At 37.6% G+C, this 21,411-nt stretch overlaps 1 protein-coding gene across 1 annotated transcript in view; it reads right to left on the bottom strand.

Moving 5' to 3' along the window:
- Positions 1–21,411, bottom strand: part of BPNT2 (3'(2'), 5'-bisphosphate nucleotidase 2) — a 42,906-nt gene that overhangs the window by 5,939 nt on the left and 15,556 nt on the right. The window contains exons 2-4 of the mRNA XM_037167658.2: positions 16,813–16,975; positions 15,393–15,488; positions 1,239–1,400 (exon numbers count right to left, since the gene is read on the bottom strand). Of these exons, the coding sequence (XP_037023553.1) occupies positions 1,239–1,400; positions 15,393–15,488; positions 16,813–16,975 (421 nt within the window). The remainder of the gene's footprint in view (positions 1–1,238; positions 1,401–15,392; positions 15,489–16,812; positions 16,976–21,411) is intronic.

The following is a 21,411-nucleotide window of genomic DNA, read 5'->3' as shown; positions in this document are numbered from 1 at the left end:
TATTCTCTAGTATGACCAAATATGTCTACAATTTTTTAAATTTACATCCACATTGTGGCTGTATTCTATGAAATAATACATTCAGTACATATCATTTCCTATTGAATATTACACTGAAACTAAACACACACAGGTTTCATTTGAAAATGTGGTAAGGCTGGATTTGAAAGAAGAAAATAGAAGATAACACTACTATGTTATGCCCTCTTTGTAGTGAAATAGAATTTACAAATAAAATAATAAAATGACCATAGAAGAAGCTAGATCTAGAACCTAGTTTATCCCATTCCTACTGAGTATTTTGGTCATTATTGTTCTTTACCAACCTAGCAGACAGACTATTACAAAATGATAAAGTCATATTAAGAAAGGCAATTATATGTGATCACTAAAGTAAAACTATTATGCTAAAAGTTAATAAGCATATTTTCCCCTTATTACTGTGCTGAAAAGGCTTTGAAACACAAATGTTCCTGACCATTATTTGCTATTTATTTGCATTAAATCACTTTTATAATATTAAATTGTATTTAAAATAAGGGTGGGCAAAAAGCCCATGAGCCAAATCCACATTTATATAGACTTCAAGCTATAAATGATTTTTGTATTTTGAAAAAGTAGTTTAAAAAACAAAACCAAACAAAGACCTTATGTGGCTCACAAGGCCTAAAACGTATACTATCTAGCCTTTTCTGAAAGGCTAAGCCCAGCTAGCCCCTGACCTGTAACTTGGGCAATACAACACTACAGAATATACATTGGGCTAGCTGGCTGGGCACTTGACTCTCTGGCTCATCCCAGACATGCAAGCCGAGAAGTTCACAGGTGTCAAAAGTCCCCCAGAGATAAGCCATTGTAAGGACCCTTAGGATGGTTCCTGGCATCCTTCTGCCATATGAAGCGTCATGATGTACTTGGAGCTTTCTTTCTCTCTGATATTCCTACAGTTAAACTAGTAGGAGATCTATTTTTAAATCGGATCATCTATTTAAAAAAAACTGACAGTACATCACTGACAAGAACAGAAATCACTAGTGTGAAATCATTTGTTTCTACTAGAAGAGTGTTTCTTAACAAGGCAAGTGTGACTGAAATTTCACTCTAGACACAACCAAGCAGGAGACCATGTCTGCCTTGAGGTTTCCTCCCAAATGCGTTGCAACCAAACCTTTCTCCTGACAGGAGCCTTGACCATGCTGGGAATACTTTACAGGCACCACAGGGGAGAACAAACATACCAGCACCACCAGCCGGGATAATTGTAGTCTGGTTTCCAAAAGTCTGAAGAGCAACCTGCTTGACCATTCCTGAATGGGAGCGAGACACAACGATCCGTGGTGTCTTCTCATTGTAGGCAGTGCGGGCTTTCACATTTGACCCCCCTTCTACCATTGCCCAAGCTGAAAAGCAAACAAAATCCATTAATAGTACCTGAGTTTTTAAAACTACAACTCGAAAGTACCAAGAATGACTGAAAAATTTTTTTCTTCCACAGAGTTCCTTGTATTTTTATTCCAAAACAGAAGTTTTATTTGTTTGAGTAAAGAGATATATTATATTAAGACAAAGCTTAAAAAGTCCATTAAACCCTGCCCAGCCAGAGATTAATAACTACTAACCACTTGGTATAAGAAGTCTGAGGCTCCAGAGCTCCCTGTGGGCTGGTGGCTGAGTCTGCACTGGAGCTGCAGGGCGACTCACCTTCTCCCCGCACCTCATCCGACCTCCTTACCACCCTTCCTAGGCTGAATCCCAAAAGCACCCCCAGAAAACATTCGGCATGCTAATCTCTATCTCAAAGTCTGATTCCTGGAGAACCCAACCTGTGACAACCTATGACATAAGCACAACTAATTACCCTGAATAATTTAAAATTGTTGAAGAAGTAAGGTTTACACATCTGCTTTGTCAAACAGTATAAAAAGTTCTAGATTTCAAAATAAAACAGAAGTTTTTAAGAAGGTGGGGAGACCCCAGAGATGGCTTGAAATGTTTTTCTTGGTTTGGAAGTTTTCTTCATTGTCTATCCACTGTATAAGAAACCCAACTTGCTCAGAATGATCCCAATTAGATTGGTGGTTCTAGCAGTCACTCGCTGTGGGATAAAATATAGTCACCACGGCTAGCAGTGCAAGCAGCTGCACTACTGTATATTCCCGGCTGCAGAAAAAGAAAAATCAAAAAATTAATAGTGTCTGGGTTTCTGAGTTCCTTAAGGACAACGACAGTCTCCCAGACCCTTCTCACAATTCTTTCAGAAAACCCCACATAGCAGCAAGGAGGGAAATACACACGGCCTTAATCAATATCTACAGGTAGATGAGAGAAGACAGCTATCAACCAAAACTTCTGAGGAAGAAGGGGGTCAGCTGAGTAAGTGCTGCAGGGGCCCCAGTGTGGAGAATACAGCAGGAGCCTTGCTGAGGAGCCAAGAGGGCGGAGGATCTCAGTGGGGACAGGATGTCAGACAGGATTCCTTTGCAGGATTCCATCCAAAATCAGAACTGCTGAAAGCAGCCCCAAACCTTGGCAACAGAGCCTGGAGAAGACATGGAACCAAAAATGATGTCTTAATAATAACATACTAATAACATACTGGATGATGTACAATATATTTTAGGATGTCTCTTGAAAACAGAGACAATTTAGAAAGCCAGTAAATAGAACGAAAGATAAGAAAGGAGTTGAAAAAGATTGGATCGAACAAGAAAGAGGAAATGTGAAAACAAAAAAGACACCTGATAATAAAGATAATGCCCTCTTTATGCTAACAAAAGATGGCTCCTAAACAGAATCACCAGCCTCCAACCAATTCCACAGAAGCTGGTCCAAATATGAAGACGAAAACAAAAAGTAAAACCACAATGCCCACTGCAAAATATAAGAAGAAAACACAGAAAATAAATATTATTGGTGGGGGAAGGGTATAAGGAGACTAAATGGTAATGGAAAAAGATACAATGAAGATTTAAAAAGAAAGCAAATAAAGGTTAAAATGTTTCAGGCTACTTGAAAATTTCTACAAAGCTGAGGAAAACTACAACATTCCAACATGATTATAAAAATAAACAAGCAACAAAAATAAAAAAGAATGCTATGACACAAATAATAAACTCAAGAAAAAAATGAATAATACAAAGACATAAAATGGGGACTTATAACACAAGACAGAAAATAAAGACAAAATCAATGAAGACTTAGCACTCAATTATAGAATATATGAAGGACAACAGACTTGTCCAAAAGCAGAGCAAGCAATGAGACAAGCAAAAAGTAAAACAAGTAAACAGATAAAAGGAACCAGAGAGAAAGTGATGGATACAAAAGTCAGTGAAAGGAGTCAACAAACACATATTAGGAGTCCCTGAAAAAGGAAAACAAAATAATGAATAGAAGTAGTCATTAAAATTATGATTCAAAAAAATGTCCCTGAAATAAAAGACCTAAATATTCACACTGAGAGACATACTATGCAGACATCTGTTCAGATGCAAACTCTGAACCTAAAATATAGTATAGCTCTATTACTATAAAGTTCTTTGACATTCCAGGCAAAATAAATCAAGCCCCTTACAAAATCTGATTATCGGCCTTTTTACCAACAAGAATTAACGTGTGCCCACAATTATCACAGCAGTTGGACAGTTTCTATGTTAACCCCCCCAAAAAAGGGGGGGCATACAATGGGTGCGCTGAATAAATTTAACTGTGAATTTTACAGGAAACCAAAGATAGGAAAAAGGTGGGAAAATACAGATGTGGAAATGGTATGTCAAAGTTGAATGGCGAAAGTCAAAAGATACCACCTTAAATCTGAAGAGTTAAGTAACAGAGTAGACGGATAAACATAAAAAAAGACATGACTAATTAAAATGGAATGGTGTTCGATAAGGAGGCTAAAATAAGCTGACTCAATTTCTGCTCATAGGAGAAAACCAACAGATGCTACCTAAAGAAAAGGACCACATAACGGTATACAAGGTTTGTCCAGAAGGTATCCAGCCATGTACTGTGAAAAACAGACATTTATTGAAGATACAAGAAAAAACACTGTACACAGGACAATGACGTCTCAGTCCCCTCCAAAGTAGGCACCATGTGACCTCACACAGTTCTCCCAGCGTCTCTTCCACTGTTTATAACACTGCAAAATCCTTTGTTGGAATCACCATGAGCTGCCCCATTGTATTTTTCTGAATCTCACTGGTGGTCTGAAACCTCTTCCCTTTCAAAGGTGATTTTAGTTTTGGGAAAAGCCAGAAGTTGAAAGGCACCAAATCTGAGATGCTGTGGGGCTGAGTCACCTGGCTGATTTAAAATTTCGCCCCAAACTCTGCACAATATGTGATGCATAAGCTGGCGCATTGTCATGATGAAGCTGCCAATCACCAGTTGCCCATAGCTGCTGCCATTTTCATTGTATGGCATCTCTACACTCACTGCATTATCCCCCAAAGCCTTCTGAATCATCTGAAGTTTCTGCAGACGAATGTTCAAGCTTAATGCAAAATCTGATGCAGATCTGCTCTACGGCTCAGCCATTTTGAATGCGATGGCCACACAGTACACATGCTCAGTCAACAGTGTCTACTGCCACCACTGATTAGCACAGTGAAGTTATCATTATTTACATAAGTGCCTTTCAGTCCACTCTCCTTGGCTGACAGGTTGCATTGAAGTTGCACAAACTGTTCTTATATTAACAATGGCTGGACTTTTTTCAGACAGACCTTGTGTATTATTAAGGTGTTAGTAAAAGTGAAGAACAACAAAATTTTAACTTAAGACATAATAACTCTAGTCTTTGCACTGAATATATAAAAGTCTATGAGATCATAAAGATATATAAAAAAGGAGAAAGCCTGCTCTTTTCCCTGGGCTCAAAATAATATTTGTTCTCATTGGAGATAGTTTCTACCCTAACTCCTTAATTGAAAACTAGTACAGGAAGAGTGAAACATTTATCTTGTAAGAACAACATGTCAAGATAAACAAAATTACTTCTGCTGATGGAGAAATTTCCCTTATAGAAGAATTCTAGCTAGTATATTTAGGGGGAAAAAGGCAATTATAAAGTCCCATTTTACATCTTTAATGGATCATAAAACTACTATGTAAAAAGTTTAATAGAAATCTTGATTTTTCAATGATGCCAAAATCTCTCCCGATTACCCTGTTGGTAGCAAGAGAATTAAAGTAATTTTATAATAGAAATTTGATCATGGCCACCTTAACTATTTTTAGCATTATCGATGAGAGTGTATGTCATGTAATATTATGCAGTAGGAAGTACACAAAGAATATCTACAATGTATTCTTGACAAAAATGCTTAACCTTAATTCAATTAAGGCCCCAGCCCCAGAACTAATTTGCACTTTATAAGAAAAAGATGTAAAACTCAATTAAATGACACTCTGAGGAAATAGAACAATCCGAAAGGTAGGGCATTCTGTAACAATTGACCTGGTCTTCTCAGGGAATCATGTGATGGCGGAAGGGAGCTGGAGGTTGTTGCTCCAGATGGAGAATGTACTGCAGAGACCTAACAACCGAAGGAAATGCTTGACCGGATGTTGGTTTGAAGTCATCAGTTATAAAATTATCTTTTGAATGATGGAGAAAAATGTGAATATTGGATCAACTTAAGAATAATTTTAAATTTTATTATTGTTATATAAATAGCTCTGTTCTTGCACAGAAACATATTTTATTAGAGGTAATACTGAAGTATATCAGGGTAAAATGTCATGATCCCTGTAATTTTCTTTAAAGTACAAAGACCAAAAAAAAAAAAAGACAAAAAAGAAAAGTAAATATGTAAGCCCTGGCTGGATGGCTCAATCAGCTGGAGCATTGTCTGATACACTAAAAGGCTATGGGTGTGATTCTAGTCAGGGCACATTCTAAGGCTATGGGTTCAATCCCTGGTCAGGGCAAATACGGGAGGCAACTGATCAATGTTTCTCTTTCACATCAATGTTTCTTTCTCATGCTCTCTCCCCACTTCTCTCTAAAGAAACCAGCAAAACAATAACAAAATCCCATATCCTCGAGTGAAGATTAAAATAAAAAGCAAATATATAAAAATATTACCAATTGTTACATCTAGAAGGAGCACAGCAGTCCGCTCTTACTGCCCAGGACACATCCCAAGACCCTCACCGGAAGCTTGAAACTGCAGGCGGTAGAGAACCCCTTTTATACTAGGTTTTTTTCCTAGACGCACATAACTAAATTAAGTTTATAAGTTAGGAACAATAAGAGATTTACAATAGTAACTAACGATAAAACAGTACAATTAAAACAATATACAATAATAAAAGTTATGTGAAACTAATTCTCTCTGGCAACCAAGAAGGCTACTAAGTAACTAACAGGTGGGGAGTGTACACAGTGTGGACAAAAAGGATGACTCACCCTGCTGTGACAAAGCAGAATGACGTGAGATTTCACCACACTACTCAGAAGGGAGAACAATTTAAAACTTACAAACTGTTTATTTTTGGAACTTTCCATTTAATATTTTTGGCTTGTGATTAATCTCAGGTAACTGAACCACAGAAAATGAAACTGAGATGAGGGGAGACTACTGCATATAAAAATTTATTATAATTTTATGTTTGAAGTTATTTATAGTAGAAATTTAAAAAGAGAAATGAGAGGAAAAAACAAAATCCTCTAAATTCATTTTAGAAATGATCCAAAAATTTTTTACTAAGAAGTGAATTTACATTGCTGTACCTCTAGAGGTCAGTATTGTGTAAGAGAATAAAGAGTATTATCTCGGTGTATAGACAGCACCAGAATAATTTTAGAGAATTGCAAGTTTAGTATTTTAAAAATATAGTTCATGTTACATAAAGTCAATACATTCAGTCATAACACTTACTGCACAATTTTTCCAATCACCTTAAAAAATATAGGAGGTATTTAAATAAATATTAATGATGGATAATGAGGTAATAGTGATAAGATAAAACAACTATCAGAATGTGTTTATTCTTTCTATAAGATATGCTAAAAAAACAGAAAATAAAAAGTAGTTGGTACTTTGCTCCACAAACTTCAGACATTATAACTTTTTAATAGCTACAAATTATTGAGTGGATATACTACATACACACTTATTATTTCATTAAAATACTACTGAAGTATCTAAGATTTTCAAACCAAATGAATTAATTCTAATTAAATGTAACAAGAATTTTAGTTAGCTTTGCTCTAACTGCTGCCAACAATATCTATGTCCCATTTTTATAGTCAAGTGTTGCTAAATTCTGGTAAACATACAGTATTTGATGGTCGATGCTCTGCCAATATCAATATACAGTCTAGATCCGAAAATATTAATAACAGTCTCAAAACAGGGCATGCCAAACAAATCTTTGATCCAGAAATAGAAGGTCAACCTACACCTGGTTAAGAACTTAGTGAGTCTTACGAATATTCGCTGACCAGCAAGCACCTATGTTCCAGTATGCTGGACCAGAAAGCCACATCACAGGAGAACAGGGCATTTTACTGGTAACATACAAAGACATTTTTGAAACATGACTTATTCATACAAGTTAGAGACTTTGGGCTTTTTTATTTTAAGGAATTAAGCCTATGGGGAGAAATACATATTATTATAAAATATAGATTTTAAAAAATGGGCATTTTATTATCCCAGTTTCACCCCCTAAAATGAACAGTTGTGAAAAATAGGACCCCAAAAATGTGAATCAATTTGCCTATCTGATACCGATTTCCTCTGCATTCCCTTTATTATGGTTCTAATTCTCTTTGAAGCAGCAGTCTCTGTAGCTAAGGGTGACATGTGACATCTGGCCAATGAGAAGAAGCAGAGGGCTGAAGTTAATACAAGGAATAGCTGATGTCCATCTAGATCTTTTGTCTTTCTCCTTTCCTTGTCTTATCTAGAACTGACCTGTGGTAACTGGAAGCACTCACCTTTGAATATACAATTAAAAAGCCATCTTTTAAAAAAAAGCAAAAACAGAAAAGTCAGCTCAACAGTATCATAAAGCCACTAAACAATGCCTACTCTCTGGCCATCTTACTAGGTGAGAAACAATGCCCACTCTCTGGACATCTTATTAGGTGAGAAAATAAACAGCTAGTTTGTTTGACCATCGTAATCAGATTTCCTTTCTATATAGCTAAATGCAATCCTGATATAGAAGAGGCAATGAGAGACATTGTCAAAAAAAAGAGAGGGCTTCAAAGACTTAAGCCCTGTACTTAACTTTTATATCTGTTTTACTTTTTATTTAAAAAAATCACTTTAGTTCCTGTTTTATATTCTTTCCAGAATTATTTTAAGGCTGAAGTGAATTTATGTCAATACACTTCATAAAATGTGAAAATACTAAACAAGTGTGAGATATTAAAAAAGAGATATTAAAATGTTAGCTCTTATAGTAACATTTTAAAATATATGATTTTCATGGTAAGAGCTGGTAAGCCCCTTTTATCATCTATAAAAGACAGTAACATTTTTCCTTGTCACACAGAATTATTGAAAAGTTCAAATGAGACATCAAAATAACTACTGAACACCATCATTCAGAACCACCTGAAATCTAGCCGACTGACCTGAATGGAAAGTCCCACAACTAAGGACATAAAGAAGCCACTTCGGGACTGGTAGGAAGGGCAGAGACTCAGAACAGGCTGATCCCACACCCACACATGGCAGATAAAAACTAAGCAGGAGTTGCAGAGGTTGCAGAGGTTCCCCCTGAGCAGCAAGGGGTCCCAGCCCCACACCAGGCCTACCAGTCCAGGATTCTAGTGCCAGGAAGAGACGTCTCCATAATTTCTGGCTGTAAAACCAGCAGGGATTGTGGCTGAGTAAGATTAAGGTTTCTTAAGTCCCAGGCATTCCTCTTAAAGAGCCCACACATGGACCTGGATGGACTTACTCCAGGTGAGTTCCAGCACTGGGGCAAAAACTCAAGAGGCACCAGGAATATATGGGGAGGAACTGAATTGTCTGACAAAGAAGTGAGGGCTGGAGGGGCAGTCTTTCCCCAGACAGAAGTGCTGGCAGAAGCCACTGTTCCTCTTCTGGGCCTATCCTCCACAGAGCTGGCAGGCAAGTTCTGTATCTATTAACCTGGTTGTCATTGTTCGCAATACCTTGGGGAATCCTGTAGACCCTGGTCCACCCAACTTTTAGAACCACCCACGCTGTTTCCAGTGACTTTTCCATACCGACAGCCTGTCTTTCCTAAAATCTCTCCAAACAAGCAGCACCTGGCCTCAGCATGGCCCATCCTCTTGCTGAGTAAACTCGGGCCTACCAACAGCGACACCAGTTGGCCTTGGTGTATAGCTTGGCCTCTCATGGGCACCCCTAAATTCTCATCTGCTGATCATTCTGTAGTTTATGCAGGATGGCCCTTAGTGGGACACAGGTGGTGCTGACCTTTGCCTGTACCTCCTGGGAGGCCCCAGAGCCAGTGCACTCCATGGACAGCTTCAGACCACATTGAAGCACCATCACCCAACTACCTCCATAAGCAACACACTCAAGGGGCACACTCAGTGAGCACCAGAGACCCACTGAAGTAAGTCCTGCTCTGTGGGGTTTACCCCTGCACAGCTGATCCTCTGTGGGGATTGTAGCCGGTCCTTACAGCCAATTGACTGGGGGTAAAACCCTCCCATTGACAAACCAACAGCAATCAATGGCTCAACTACAACAGGAAGGTGTACACAGCCCATACAGGGGGTTCAGAGGTACAGCTAGAGTACCCAGCTTGGGTGATCAGGAGGCTGTGCCACTGGACCCTACAAGACACTTACTACATAGGGCAGGTGACCAAGCCCAGGAGACACAGTAGCTCTACCTATACATAGAAACAAGCAGGAAGGCTGTCAGAATAAGGAGACAAACATGTCCCAAATGAAAGAACAGAACAAAACTCCAGAAAAAGAACTAAAATGGTGACAAGCAACTTACTATGATACAGAGTTAAAAAAACTGGTTATAAGGATGCTTGGTGAACTTAGGGGAGGAGTAGATGAACTTAGAACTTCATTAGCATAAAAAAGGACATGGAAACCATAAAAAAGAACCAGTGAGAAATGAAGGATACACTAACAGAAATGGAAAATAATTTCCAGGGAATCAGCAGTACAGTAGATTAGCCAAGAATTAAAATAGCCATTTAGAGTATATAAGGAAGATAAAACACCCAATCAGAATAGTGTAGGGGACTGGTTTGTTTTGGTCTGGCGAATGTGACTCAGCTCTGTATGGAAAACCTATAGAATCGAAGTGGTGGGCAGGAGCCAGATCTTCAAACCGAGTTTTCCCATGGGAATCAGGCCTAGAAAATACTTAACAGACTTTTATGGCCTGCTCTTGGTAAAACTCCATCACCCTGGTCTAAAGCAACAAATGTATATTGATTATCCTTAAGGTAACTTCCAAAGCCTGTGTGAGCTCTCCCAAGGACAGAGCTAATCAGCTCATCGCCATCCCCGTTTGCATGTTATTTTTATTTCCTTGATTGTACCTAGAATGTAGACGATAATATTCTATGTGATAGATAATAAATCTTTCTATGATGCAAGACCCCAGGAAAATAATAAAAGCCTGTCTAGGCAAGGGTCGGGGTGCTCCCCTCTTGAGGGAGTGGCCGAGGCACCATAGGCACTCTCCCCTTGAGAGAGTAGTTGTGCCTGTTCCCTTTTTCTCCACAGGATTGTTGTCAGCTGTGCACTCATTCTCGCCATAAGACACAACAGGCGGACTCTGCTGGCCAGGGTCCGCCACATATGGTGCCCAAACAAGGACACAAAGGATATCAGCCACACCTGGCGCCCGAACAGGGACGCAAAGGCTATCAGCCACAGAACAGCAAAAAGAAGAAGAATCAAAAAAAAATTAAGCATAGTGTAAGGAGCCTCTGGGCCAACTTCAAGCACACTATGGTCACATAATGGGGGGTACCAATAAAATAATACAAAAAATTAAAAACCTATTTGAAAAAAATGGCAGAAAACTTCCCTAACCTAGTGAAGAAAATACATACAAGTCTAAGAAGCACAGAGAATCTCTGATCTTAAATAAGTTGAACCCAAAGAAGACCCTACCAAGACAAATCGTGATTAAAATGCAAAAGGTGAAAGACTAAGAATCTAAAAGCAGCAAGAGAAAAGCAGTGAGTTGCTTACAAGGGAGCTCCCATAAGACTGTCAGCTGATTACTCAACAGAAACTTCTGCAGGCCAGAAGGGACTGGCAAGGAATATTCAAGGTCATGAAAAGCAAGGATCTACAACCAAGTTTCCTTTACTCAGTAAAGTTATCATTTAGAATTGAAGGACACGTAAAGAGCTTCCCAGACAAGAAAAGTTACATGAGCTCATTTTCACCAAACCAGTATTACTTGAAATGTTAAAGGGTCTTCTTTAAGAAGAAAATGATTAAAAATATGCATAAAGTGGCAATAAATACATATCTATCAACAATTGAATCTAAAAAACAAAATATAAACAACTAAACAGAACAGAAACAGACTCATAAATAAAAAGAACATTTTGATAGTTGCCAGATAGCAGGGAGATTGGGGATGGGTAAAAAAGGTGACAGGATTAAGAAGTACAAATTGGCTGTTACAGAATAGTCATTAGAACATAAAGTACAGCATAGGGAATAGTCATTATATTGTAACAACTATGTATAGTGTGAGATGGGTACAAGTTTTATCAGGATGATCACTTAATAAATTACACATTGTCTCATCATTGGGGTATACTAATAATATGAAACTAATAATATTGTATATCAACTGTAATTAAAAATAAGTAAAAAATGTAAAAGCAAAATTAATAAATAAAACCATGAAAGAATTAAAAAAAGAAAAATAGATTCAAATGAGATAACATTAAATATACAGCAAATTGCTAAATATTGGGTTGTCCAAAAAGTTCATTTTTTTCCATAAGATGGCTCCAGTAGTCCTTAGTTGTCTTTTGACAACTTAGTTGTCAAAACAACTTTATTAGACTGTATTGAGACAGCTGTCATATCAGCATGAATTTAAAAATAACATCAAAATTGGTGAATTTTTGTACAGACATTTTAATATTGAAGGTGAAACAAGATACACAACATTTTTGGCACGCAATGCTTTATTATTTCAAGGAAGATAAAAACGCAACTGGATGGCAACAAAAAATGTGTGCAGTATTTGGAGAAGGTGCTGTACTGACTGACTGGATGTGTCAAAAGTGGTTTATGAAGTACCATGGTGGACATTTCTCGCTGGATGATGCTCCATGGTTAGGTAGACCAGTTGAAGTTGGTAGCGATCAATTCGAGACATTAATTGAGAACAATCAACGTTATACCATGCAGGAGACAGCCAATGCACTCAAAATATCCAAACAGTAAAGTTACTGGTAAAAATTAGAAATGTGTCTTTTACTTTATAGAAAAAAAAACAAACAAACTTTTTGGCCAAACCAGTACTATACAAAAGTTAGGAATCATGGTTTATTATCATAAAAGTAATGTGCTACACTGATTTGTCTAATATTCCTGGGTTGATTTCTCTTCTAATTTAGATGGATAATTTTAAGAAATAGAAAAATGTTCTGAGTCTCATTTTCTTATCTCTAAGTGGGAATAGTAATTGCAGTTGCGTCCCTCACAAATGAACTATACTGGGTATAATAGTACTGCTAAATTATCCTCCAAATAACCACTTTTACTATTTTCCTTGAGTGACAAAATCCCTGAATTTTAGCTTGGATGGCCAATGAAATAACAAATACATTTCTCAGCCTCCCAGAAGCTATGTTTTGATCAATGTGATGTGAACTGATGTGTGAAACTTACAGATCAAACCCTCAGTGTAAAATGTCCTGTAAGTCTCCCTTTTACCCTCTCCACTGGCGGAATGTGAAGCAGTGAGCCACCCCTAGTCATGCAGAGGAGTGCAACAACTGTTAGCACAGCAAAAGCAAAAGAGAGAATGGTCAGTGTGCCTGGTACCAGGAAGCTGTCATGGTAGCCCTGATCTGCTTATGTACAGGCTGTTAGAGCAATTATATAATTAATCTTGAGGCACATTATCACACTAATAACATAAAACTTTTGTGCTCATCAAATTATGAACATTAAAAACTATTTGAATTATAAAAATGAGATAAAATGCCAGATACCAAAAAGACGATGTGGTTTTGAAATGCAGAGCCAATGGTCACATATTTAGTCTCAGAACAAACAGAATTAGGGATCCAAGGTTATTCTGCACAACAAATAAATTTAGAGTAATCAAAACTTAGCCTTGTCTCTGTTTCTCTTTACTTCACAGTCTTTTTAATCCATGTCAGCCACACCACTGAGACACAAAAAAGATGCTGGAGTAAATGACAGCATCAATTGTAAGGATGCCTGTGTATTGGCTTCCTAGAGCTGCTGTTACAAATTACCACAAACTTGGTGCTTACAGTAGGAAAAAATTTACTTTCTTACAGTTTTGACTGAGGACAGAGGTCACAAATCAAGATGTTGGCAGGGTTTGTTCCTTGACTGGTCTAAGGGAGAATCCATTTACAGCTTCTCTTCTAGCTTTTGGTGGCTGCCAGCACTCCTGGTGTTCACTGGCTTATTTGCATCACTCCAATCTCTTTCTCTACCTTCATGCCATTTATTCCCTGTGTGTCTGTGTAGCCTCTTTCTTACAGGGATACTTTCATTGGTTTAAGGGCTGACCTTATTCCAGGATGATCTCATCTTGATATTTACCTTAATTACATCCGCAAAGATCTTATTTCACATTCTAAAGTCCACATTGTTATGGGCTGAATTTTGCTCCCTCAAAAGGTATGTTGGAAGTCCTAACCTCCAGCACTTCAGAAACTGACCTTATTTGGAAACAAGGTCCTTGCAAATGTAATTAGTTAAGATGAGGTCAGGCTGCAGTAGGCAAGGTTCTTAATCCAACATGACTGGTGTCTTTACAAGGAGAGAAGAGACAGAGTCACATAGGCACTGGGAGAATGCCATGACAGAGGCAGAGATGATGTTTTTACAAACCAAGGAACACCATGGATTGACTGTCAGCAAACTATCAGAAGCTAAAAGAAAAACATGGAAAGATTTTTCCCTTACAGGTTTCAGAAAGCATGGCTCTGCCAACTTTTTGATTTTGGACTTCTAGCCTCCAACACTGGAAAAGACAAATTTGTTTAAAGACACACAATTTGTGTTTTGTTTGTTTGTTTCTTGCTTTTGTTTTTTTTGTGTGTCAGTTCCAGGAAACTAATAATACAGAGTAGACATGAATTTGATGGGGACATTATTTAACCTACTACACCTGATTATTAGGGCTACTTATAATACTGGCAAAGAGGATAGTGTCACCATCAAGAACCTTACCATCTTGGAGAATAGTGGAGCCAAAAGATCATGATCCTTGCCCCACAGTTTTGAAGAGTTAGGGAGTTACCAACAAAAAGTATAATAATTCCCTTCAGGCTGTCAGTAGTATTGCTTACACCAATAATTATTTCCCTCAACTTCTCCACTATGACAGACAACTCCTGGTATCACTGTGGACTTGTGACCATAGTCCATGCTATCACTGCTACCCACATGATCATAACTAACCTCTCTAGAAAGGCAAACTACAGCATAACAGCTGCAGTGACACCAAAATGCACTGGGATGAGGCTCTAGGCAAGGCCACTCCTAAACTAAATGGGAAGCTCTTTGGCATACTCGTCCATACTCTCACGCCTACACAATCATTAAGGATCTGAGCTGCCATGTACAGGAGGCTAACAAATAAGACTGCATTTGTTGGACGGTGAAGAAGCAAGGGTCTGCAGGAGTGCTGAGGAGCATCCAGGGCTACAAAGGGTCAGCCTGATTTTTGATACTTTCACAATGGCACTACCCACTTTTAATCTGAGGTTGTCGTTGCTCTTAATGACCTTAACATACCCTTAACCACCACAAGATCAAGCTCATTTCCTAACATAACAGCAGACTTTGCTAAGGCCAGCTCACGGTGGACCCCAAAATCCACACAGAATCCAATGTGTAAGAGCCCTGGACATCATCCCGAGCAACAATGTGACAGACCAGAGAGCTGCTGGGGAGTACATACCAGCGGTGTTCCTCCATATACTAAGAATTTCTCATCTTCACTCAATAGCTGCTATCCCCTAAAGGTAGTCTGGAAAGCTCTGCTGTCAGGTAGTCTGAGTGCCAAGAATAAAATCCTCACTACGTCCAGTGAAGAGGTGAGGCAGGGTGAGGGAATAACTCTGATAGTTACTGACCTACAGTAATTATTCTGACAGGGCAGTTTTATAGACAAAAGATTTAATAACAGTAACTTTTGCTCTAACATATTTCTTACCTGTATATTCAGAAAATGGCTTATGTATTACTCCTAGCACAGGTTTACCATTTACAGCCACACAAACCATAGTAGTGACATACTTTCGAAGATCCTCTATGAGAAATAAACAACAAACATAACTGTAAAAGTAACATATGTAAATTCAGGACACAATGTTATACTTTATTTTGTTAAAATTGTACACATATTTTATAAAATGTCTTTCATAGCCAACAATCCCCTTAAGTGAACACAGTCTAGCAATGAGAATCAGTTTTAAGGAAGCAGCTGAGTTTCGGTTTTATAAGCAAAGTACCTGGGTTATTATCCTCGTCTACATTAAATCCTAGCTGCATTTCTTTGGGCAAATTATTTACATTCAGTTTCTTCATCTGTAGAGTACAGACACTAATTAGGTATCCACTTTTAAATATTAAAATAATTTTTACTTTTACTGTTAAATTTTAAAAAATGAAGTACTTATAATAGTCTCTGCACAAGGGATTAACTCACTAAATATTATCACTATTATATGATCAGGCCAAGCTCAGTTTAGAAAAAACTTTTTATAAACAAACCCCTCAATATTCTCTATTTCTATTATCTACTCCAGCAATATATTGTCGTATAATTTCAGTTACTACTAGATAGACAACCTAGTGTCTTCTCCCTGTTCTCCAATTAGTTTCCTTGAGCGTCTATTAAGGCTCAAGTTCAGGGCTTAAGCACTAGAATACCAAGATGACAAAGCAGAAGTCCTTCATTCAGAGAACTTATCGTTTAGAAGGGAGACAAATATACAAGCAACCTATTTCAATATATATATCTAGAAAACAGAGAAAAGGCAAGAATTAGATATGTCTGGGTAAGAAACAAGGCATGGAGAGGATCCATGGAATTGAAATCTGAACTGAGACTAGGTAAAAAAGATAATAAAGGGTGGGGTGGTAATTCTCTGTTTTGCTAATTACATGTTCTCTGGGTGACTAGGGTTTACTATTTTGAATTCCAACGATAGATGTATATGCACTAAAATAAAAATTCCCACTATAATGGATATTATATTCTGACTATACAAATAAATACCTCAATAAAACATACCTTGATATATAAACACCTCAATAAATAGGTGTCAAATAGAGACCATTTTGTGGTAACTGCTAAAACTTTCTTTCACGGAAGAATCAGTAACATAATGAGCCACTATCACCATTACAAATATGGCATAAATACATTGCGGGGGGGATACACTGAGAATACAGTGTAAATGTTTCATACAACACTGCATTACTACAGCTCTCTGTCTTAAAACCTAATGGGTAAGTTGTCTGAGATTGGTAAAATACCTACCACCATTATATATCACCTGCCCTCATTCTAGTTCTTTGCTATGTAATGGTAATCTAAAGCTTAAGATCAATTTTAATTTTAAAATTACCTGTATACTCCTGTGTAGCATCCAGTGGGTCGATCCAGACAGTAACACTTTCTGCTGGTACCTCTTTAGAAGTGGCTATTTCCTTCAAGATGTCCTCAGGAATTTTATGATCCCATAAGATAACTTCCTGATCGGTTGCATCCACATGTTCCTCTGTATTTATCTGTATCAAAAATACATGACAATTGAAACATTAAAAAAAAATTACTACCTGAGAAACCACAAAAGAGAAAAACATTTCAGACAAAATCACATAAATGAAAAGTAGGTAAAACAATATTTTTGTTTATTTTAAGGCATTTCATTACATAATAAAATTATATTGTAAAAGAAATTCCATCAACATCTTCTATTTGAGGACTTTCCAGTCAAATATTCAAGCTCAGCTTGTCTAAGCAGGACAAAGAACCCAAATATAAATGGTCATTAAAGAAGTTAAAAACAGTAATATTCCTGAAATACCTGGCCACTTAAATAAAAAGTTTATTATATTTACAAATTTTTATTGTATTTTTTCCATTACCATCTAGTTCCCTTATGCCCCCATCCCCCCAGCAATCACCACCTTGTTGTCCATGCCCATGAGTCCTTTTCCTTTTTGCCTAATCCCTCCACCCGCTAACATCCCCCCAGAGTTGTCAGCCTGCTCTCCATCTATGAGCCTGTCTCTATTTCACTCGTTTGTTCAGTGTGTTTATTAGATTCCATATACAAATGGAACCATACGGTATTTGTCTTTCTTAACTAGCTTATTTCACTTAGCATAATGTTCTCCAGGTCCATCCATACTGTCAGAATGAGTGAAATTTTCTTTTTACAGCTGAGTAGTATTCCATTGTGTGAATGTCCCATAGTTTTATGGACTCATCTACTGATGGACATGAAGGCTGCTTCCATGTCTTAGTGATTGTAAATAACACCACGATGAACATAGGGGTGCTTCTGTTCCTTCGAATTAGTGTTTTGGGTGCTTTCAGATGTATATTCCAAAAGTGGGATTGCTGGGTTGAAAGGCAGATTTTAGTTTTCTGAGATATCTATATAGTTCTTTCCATAGTTACACCAATCTGCATTCCCACCAATAGTGTAAAAAGGTTCCCCTTTCTCCACATCCTTGCCAGCACTTGGTGTTTGTTGATTTATTGATGATGGCCATTCTGATGGGTGTGAGATGACATCTCATTGTGGTTTGAATTTGCATTTCTCTGATGATTAGTGACATTGAGCACATCTTTTTTTAAAATTTAAGTTAATTTATTTGTTAAATTATTTTTCAACTATTCTTTTACTCCCTTCCCAGCCACCCCCCCCGTGCCCCCCACTTCCCTCCCCTTTCCACACCCCTTAGTTGTCCATGTGTCCTTTATGCTAGTTCCTGTAAATCCTTCCACTTTTTTCCCTAACATTCCCTCCCTGCGCCCCTCCAATCCCTGTCCCCCTGTTCTAGATTTCAGTGTGGTTGTTCTTATTTTGCTTGCTTGTTTTGTTGTTTAGCTTCCTGTTAATGGTGAGATCATATGGTATTTGTCTTTTACTGCCTGGCTTATTTCACTCAGCATAATGCTTTCCAGTTCCATCCAAGCTGTTGCAAAGGGTAGGAGCTCCTTCTTTCTTTCTGCAGCATAGAATTCCATTGTGTATATGTACCATAACTTTTTGACCCACTCATTTACTGATGGGCACCTATGTTGCTTCCAGCTCTTGGCTATTGTAAATTGTGCTGCTATGAACATTGGGGTGCACAGGTTCTTTTGGATTGCTATTTTAGGGTTCTTAGGATATAGTCCCAGCAATGGAATTGCTGGGTCATAAAGCACGTCCATTTTTAGTTTTCCTAGAAAATTCCTTACTGTTTTCCATAATGGTTGTACCAGTCTGCAATCCCACCAACAGTGAACTAGGGACCCCTTTTCCCCACAACCTCTCCAACATTTGTTGTTTGTTGCTTTATTTATGATAGCCATCCTGACTGGTGTAAAGTGGTATCTCATTGTGGTTTTAATTTGCATCTCTCTGATAGCTAGTGATATTGAGCATCTTTTCATGTGTCTCTGGATCCTCTGTATGTCCTCCTTGGAGAAGTGTCTGTTCAAGTCCTTTTCCCATTTTTTAATTGGGTTATTTGTCTTCTTGGAGTGGAGTTGTGTAAGTTCCTTGTATATTTTGGAGATTAAACCTTTGTCTGAGGTATCATTGGCAATTATGTTTTCCCACACAGTTGGTTGTCTTTTTATTTTAATACTGTTTTCTTTAGCCATGCAGATGCTTTTTATTTTGATGAGATCCCATTTGTTTATTCTTTCCTTTATGTCCCTTGCTCTAGGGGACATATCAGTAAAAAGGTTGCTGTGTGAAATATCTGAGATTTTCTTGCCAATGTTCTCCTCTAGGATTTTAATGGTGTGACAGCTTATATTTAAGTCTTTTATCCACCTTGAATTTATTTTGGTGTATGGTGTAAGTCAGTGCTCAAGTTTTGTTTTTTTGCATGTAGCTGTCCAGTTCTCCCAACACCATTTGTTGAAGAGGCTATTTTTAGTCCATTTTATGTTACTGTCCCCTTTGTCGAATATTAATTGACTGTAGAGAGTTGGGTTGATTTCTGGGCTCTCTGTTCTGTTCCATTGGTCTATGTGCCTGTTTTCATGCCAGTACCAGGCTGTTTTGATTACAGTGGCCTTATAATACAATTTGATATCAGGTATTGTGATTCCTCCTACTTTATTTTTCTTTCTCAAAGTAGCAGCTGCTGTTCAAGCTAGTTTATGGTTCCATATAAATTTTTGAAGTGTTTGTTCCATATCTGTGAAATATGCCATTGGTACTTTAATAGGTATCGCATTGAATCTGTAAATTTTTTTGGGTAGTATGGACATTTTGATGTTAATTCTTCCAATCCATGAACACGGTGTATGTTTCCATTTGTTTGTGTCTTCCTTGATTTCTTTCTTCAGTGTTGCGTAGTTTTCTGCATACAGGTCTTTTACCTCCTTGGTTGGGTTTATTCCCAGATATTTTATTTTTCTTTTTGCTATATCAAATGGTATTTTTTTTCTTGATTTCTGCTTCTGCTGATTTATTGTTAGTATATAAAAATGCCTTTGATTTCTGGATATTGACTTTGTATCCTGCTGTTTTACCAAATTCATTTATTAGTTCAAGCAGTTTTGGGGTAGAACCTATAGAATTTTCCATATACACTATCATGTCATCTGCAAACAATGACAGTTCTGATTCCTCCTTTCCAATTTGGATGCCTTTTATTTCCTTTTCTTGTCTGACAGCTGTGGCTAAAACTTCCAATACTATATTGAATAGAAGTGGTGAAAGTGGACATCCTTGTCTTGTTCCTGATCTTAGTGGAAAAGCTTTTAGTTTTTGCCCATTGAGTATGATGTTGGCTGTAGGTCTCTCATATATGGCCTTTATTACATTGAGGAATACTCCCTCCATTCCCACTTTGCCGAGTGTTTTTTATCATAAATGGGTGTTGTACCTTATCAAAAACTTTTTCTGCATCTATTGATATGATCATGTGATTTTTGTCTTTGCTTTTGTTTATGTGGTGTATTACATTTACTGATTTGCGAATGTTGAACCATCCTTACATCTCTGGGATGAATCCCACTTGGTCATAGTGTATGATCTTTGTCATGTACTGTTGGATGCAGTTTGCCAATATTTTGTTGAGAATTTTAGTGTCTATGTTCATCAGTGATATTGATCTGAAGTTCTCTTTCTTTGTTGTGTCTCTATCTGGTTTTGGAATCAGGATGATGCTTGCTTCATAAAAGGAGTTTGGGAGTTTTCCATCCTTCTGGATTTTTTGGAATAGTCTGTGAAGAATAGGGGTTAGCTCTTCCTTAAATGCTTTGTAGAATTCTCCTGTGAAACCATCTGGTCCAGGGCTTTTGTGTGACTGGAGTTTTTTGATTACTGCTTCAATTTCTTTTGCTGTTATTGGTCTATTCAGGTTTTCTGCTTCTTTTTCATTGAGTTTTGGGAGATTATATTTTTCTAGAAATGTGCCCATTTCCCCTAGGTTTTCAAATTTCTTGGCATACAGTTCTTCATAATAATTGCTTACAACCCTTTCTATTTCTGTGGTATCAGTTGTAATCTCTCCTCTCTCATTTCTGATTGTGTTTATTTATATCTGCTCTCTTCTTGATGAACCTACTTAAAGGCTTGTCTATTTTTGTTTATCTTTTCAAAGAACCAACTCCTGGATTCATTGATCCTTAGAATTGTGCTTTTAGTCTCTATGTCATTTAGTTCTGCTCTGATCTTGGTTACTTCCTTCCTTCTGCTTGCTCTGGGCTTTGTTGTTGTTCCTCGAGTTCTTGCAGGCGTAGAGTAAGGTTGTTTGTTTAAAATGTTTCTGTCTTTTTTAGGTAGGCCTGTATTGCTATAAACTTCCCTCTCAGGACTGCCTTGACTGTATCCCATAAGTTTTGGGTTGTTGTGAGATCATTTTGTTTCCAGAAACTTTTTGATTTCTTTCCTAATTTCATTCTTGACCCATTCGTTGTTTAATAACATACCATTCAGTCTCCATGATTTTGGGTGTTTTGTGTTTTTTCCTTTGGGGTTGGTTTC

This window comes from Artibeus jamaicensis, unplaced genomic scaffold (genome assembly GCF_021234435.1).
Source record: "Artibeus jamaicensis isolate MK-2021 breed Jamaican fruit bat unplaced genomic scaffold, CSHL_Jam_final scaffold_916, whole genome shotgun sequence".
Classification (NCBI taxonomy): Eukaryota; Metazoa; Chordata; class Mammalia; order Chiroptera; family Phyllostomidae; genus Artibeus; species Artibeus jamaicensis.
The sequence above is the reverse complement of the archived record's forward strand: the minus strand, read 5'-3'. Positions and strand labels throughout refer to the sequence as shown.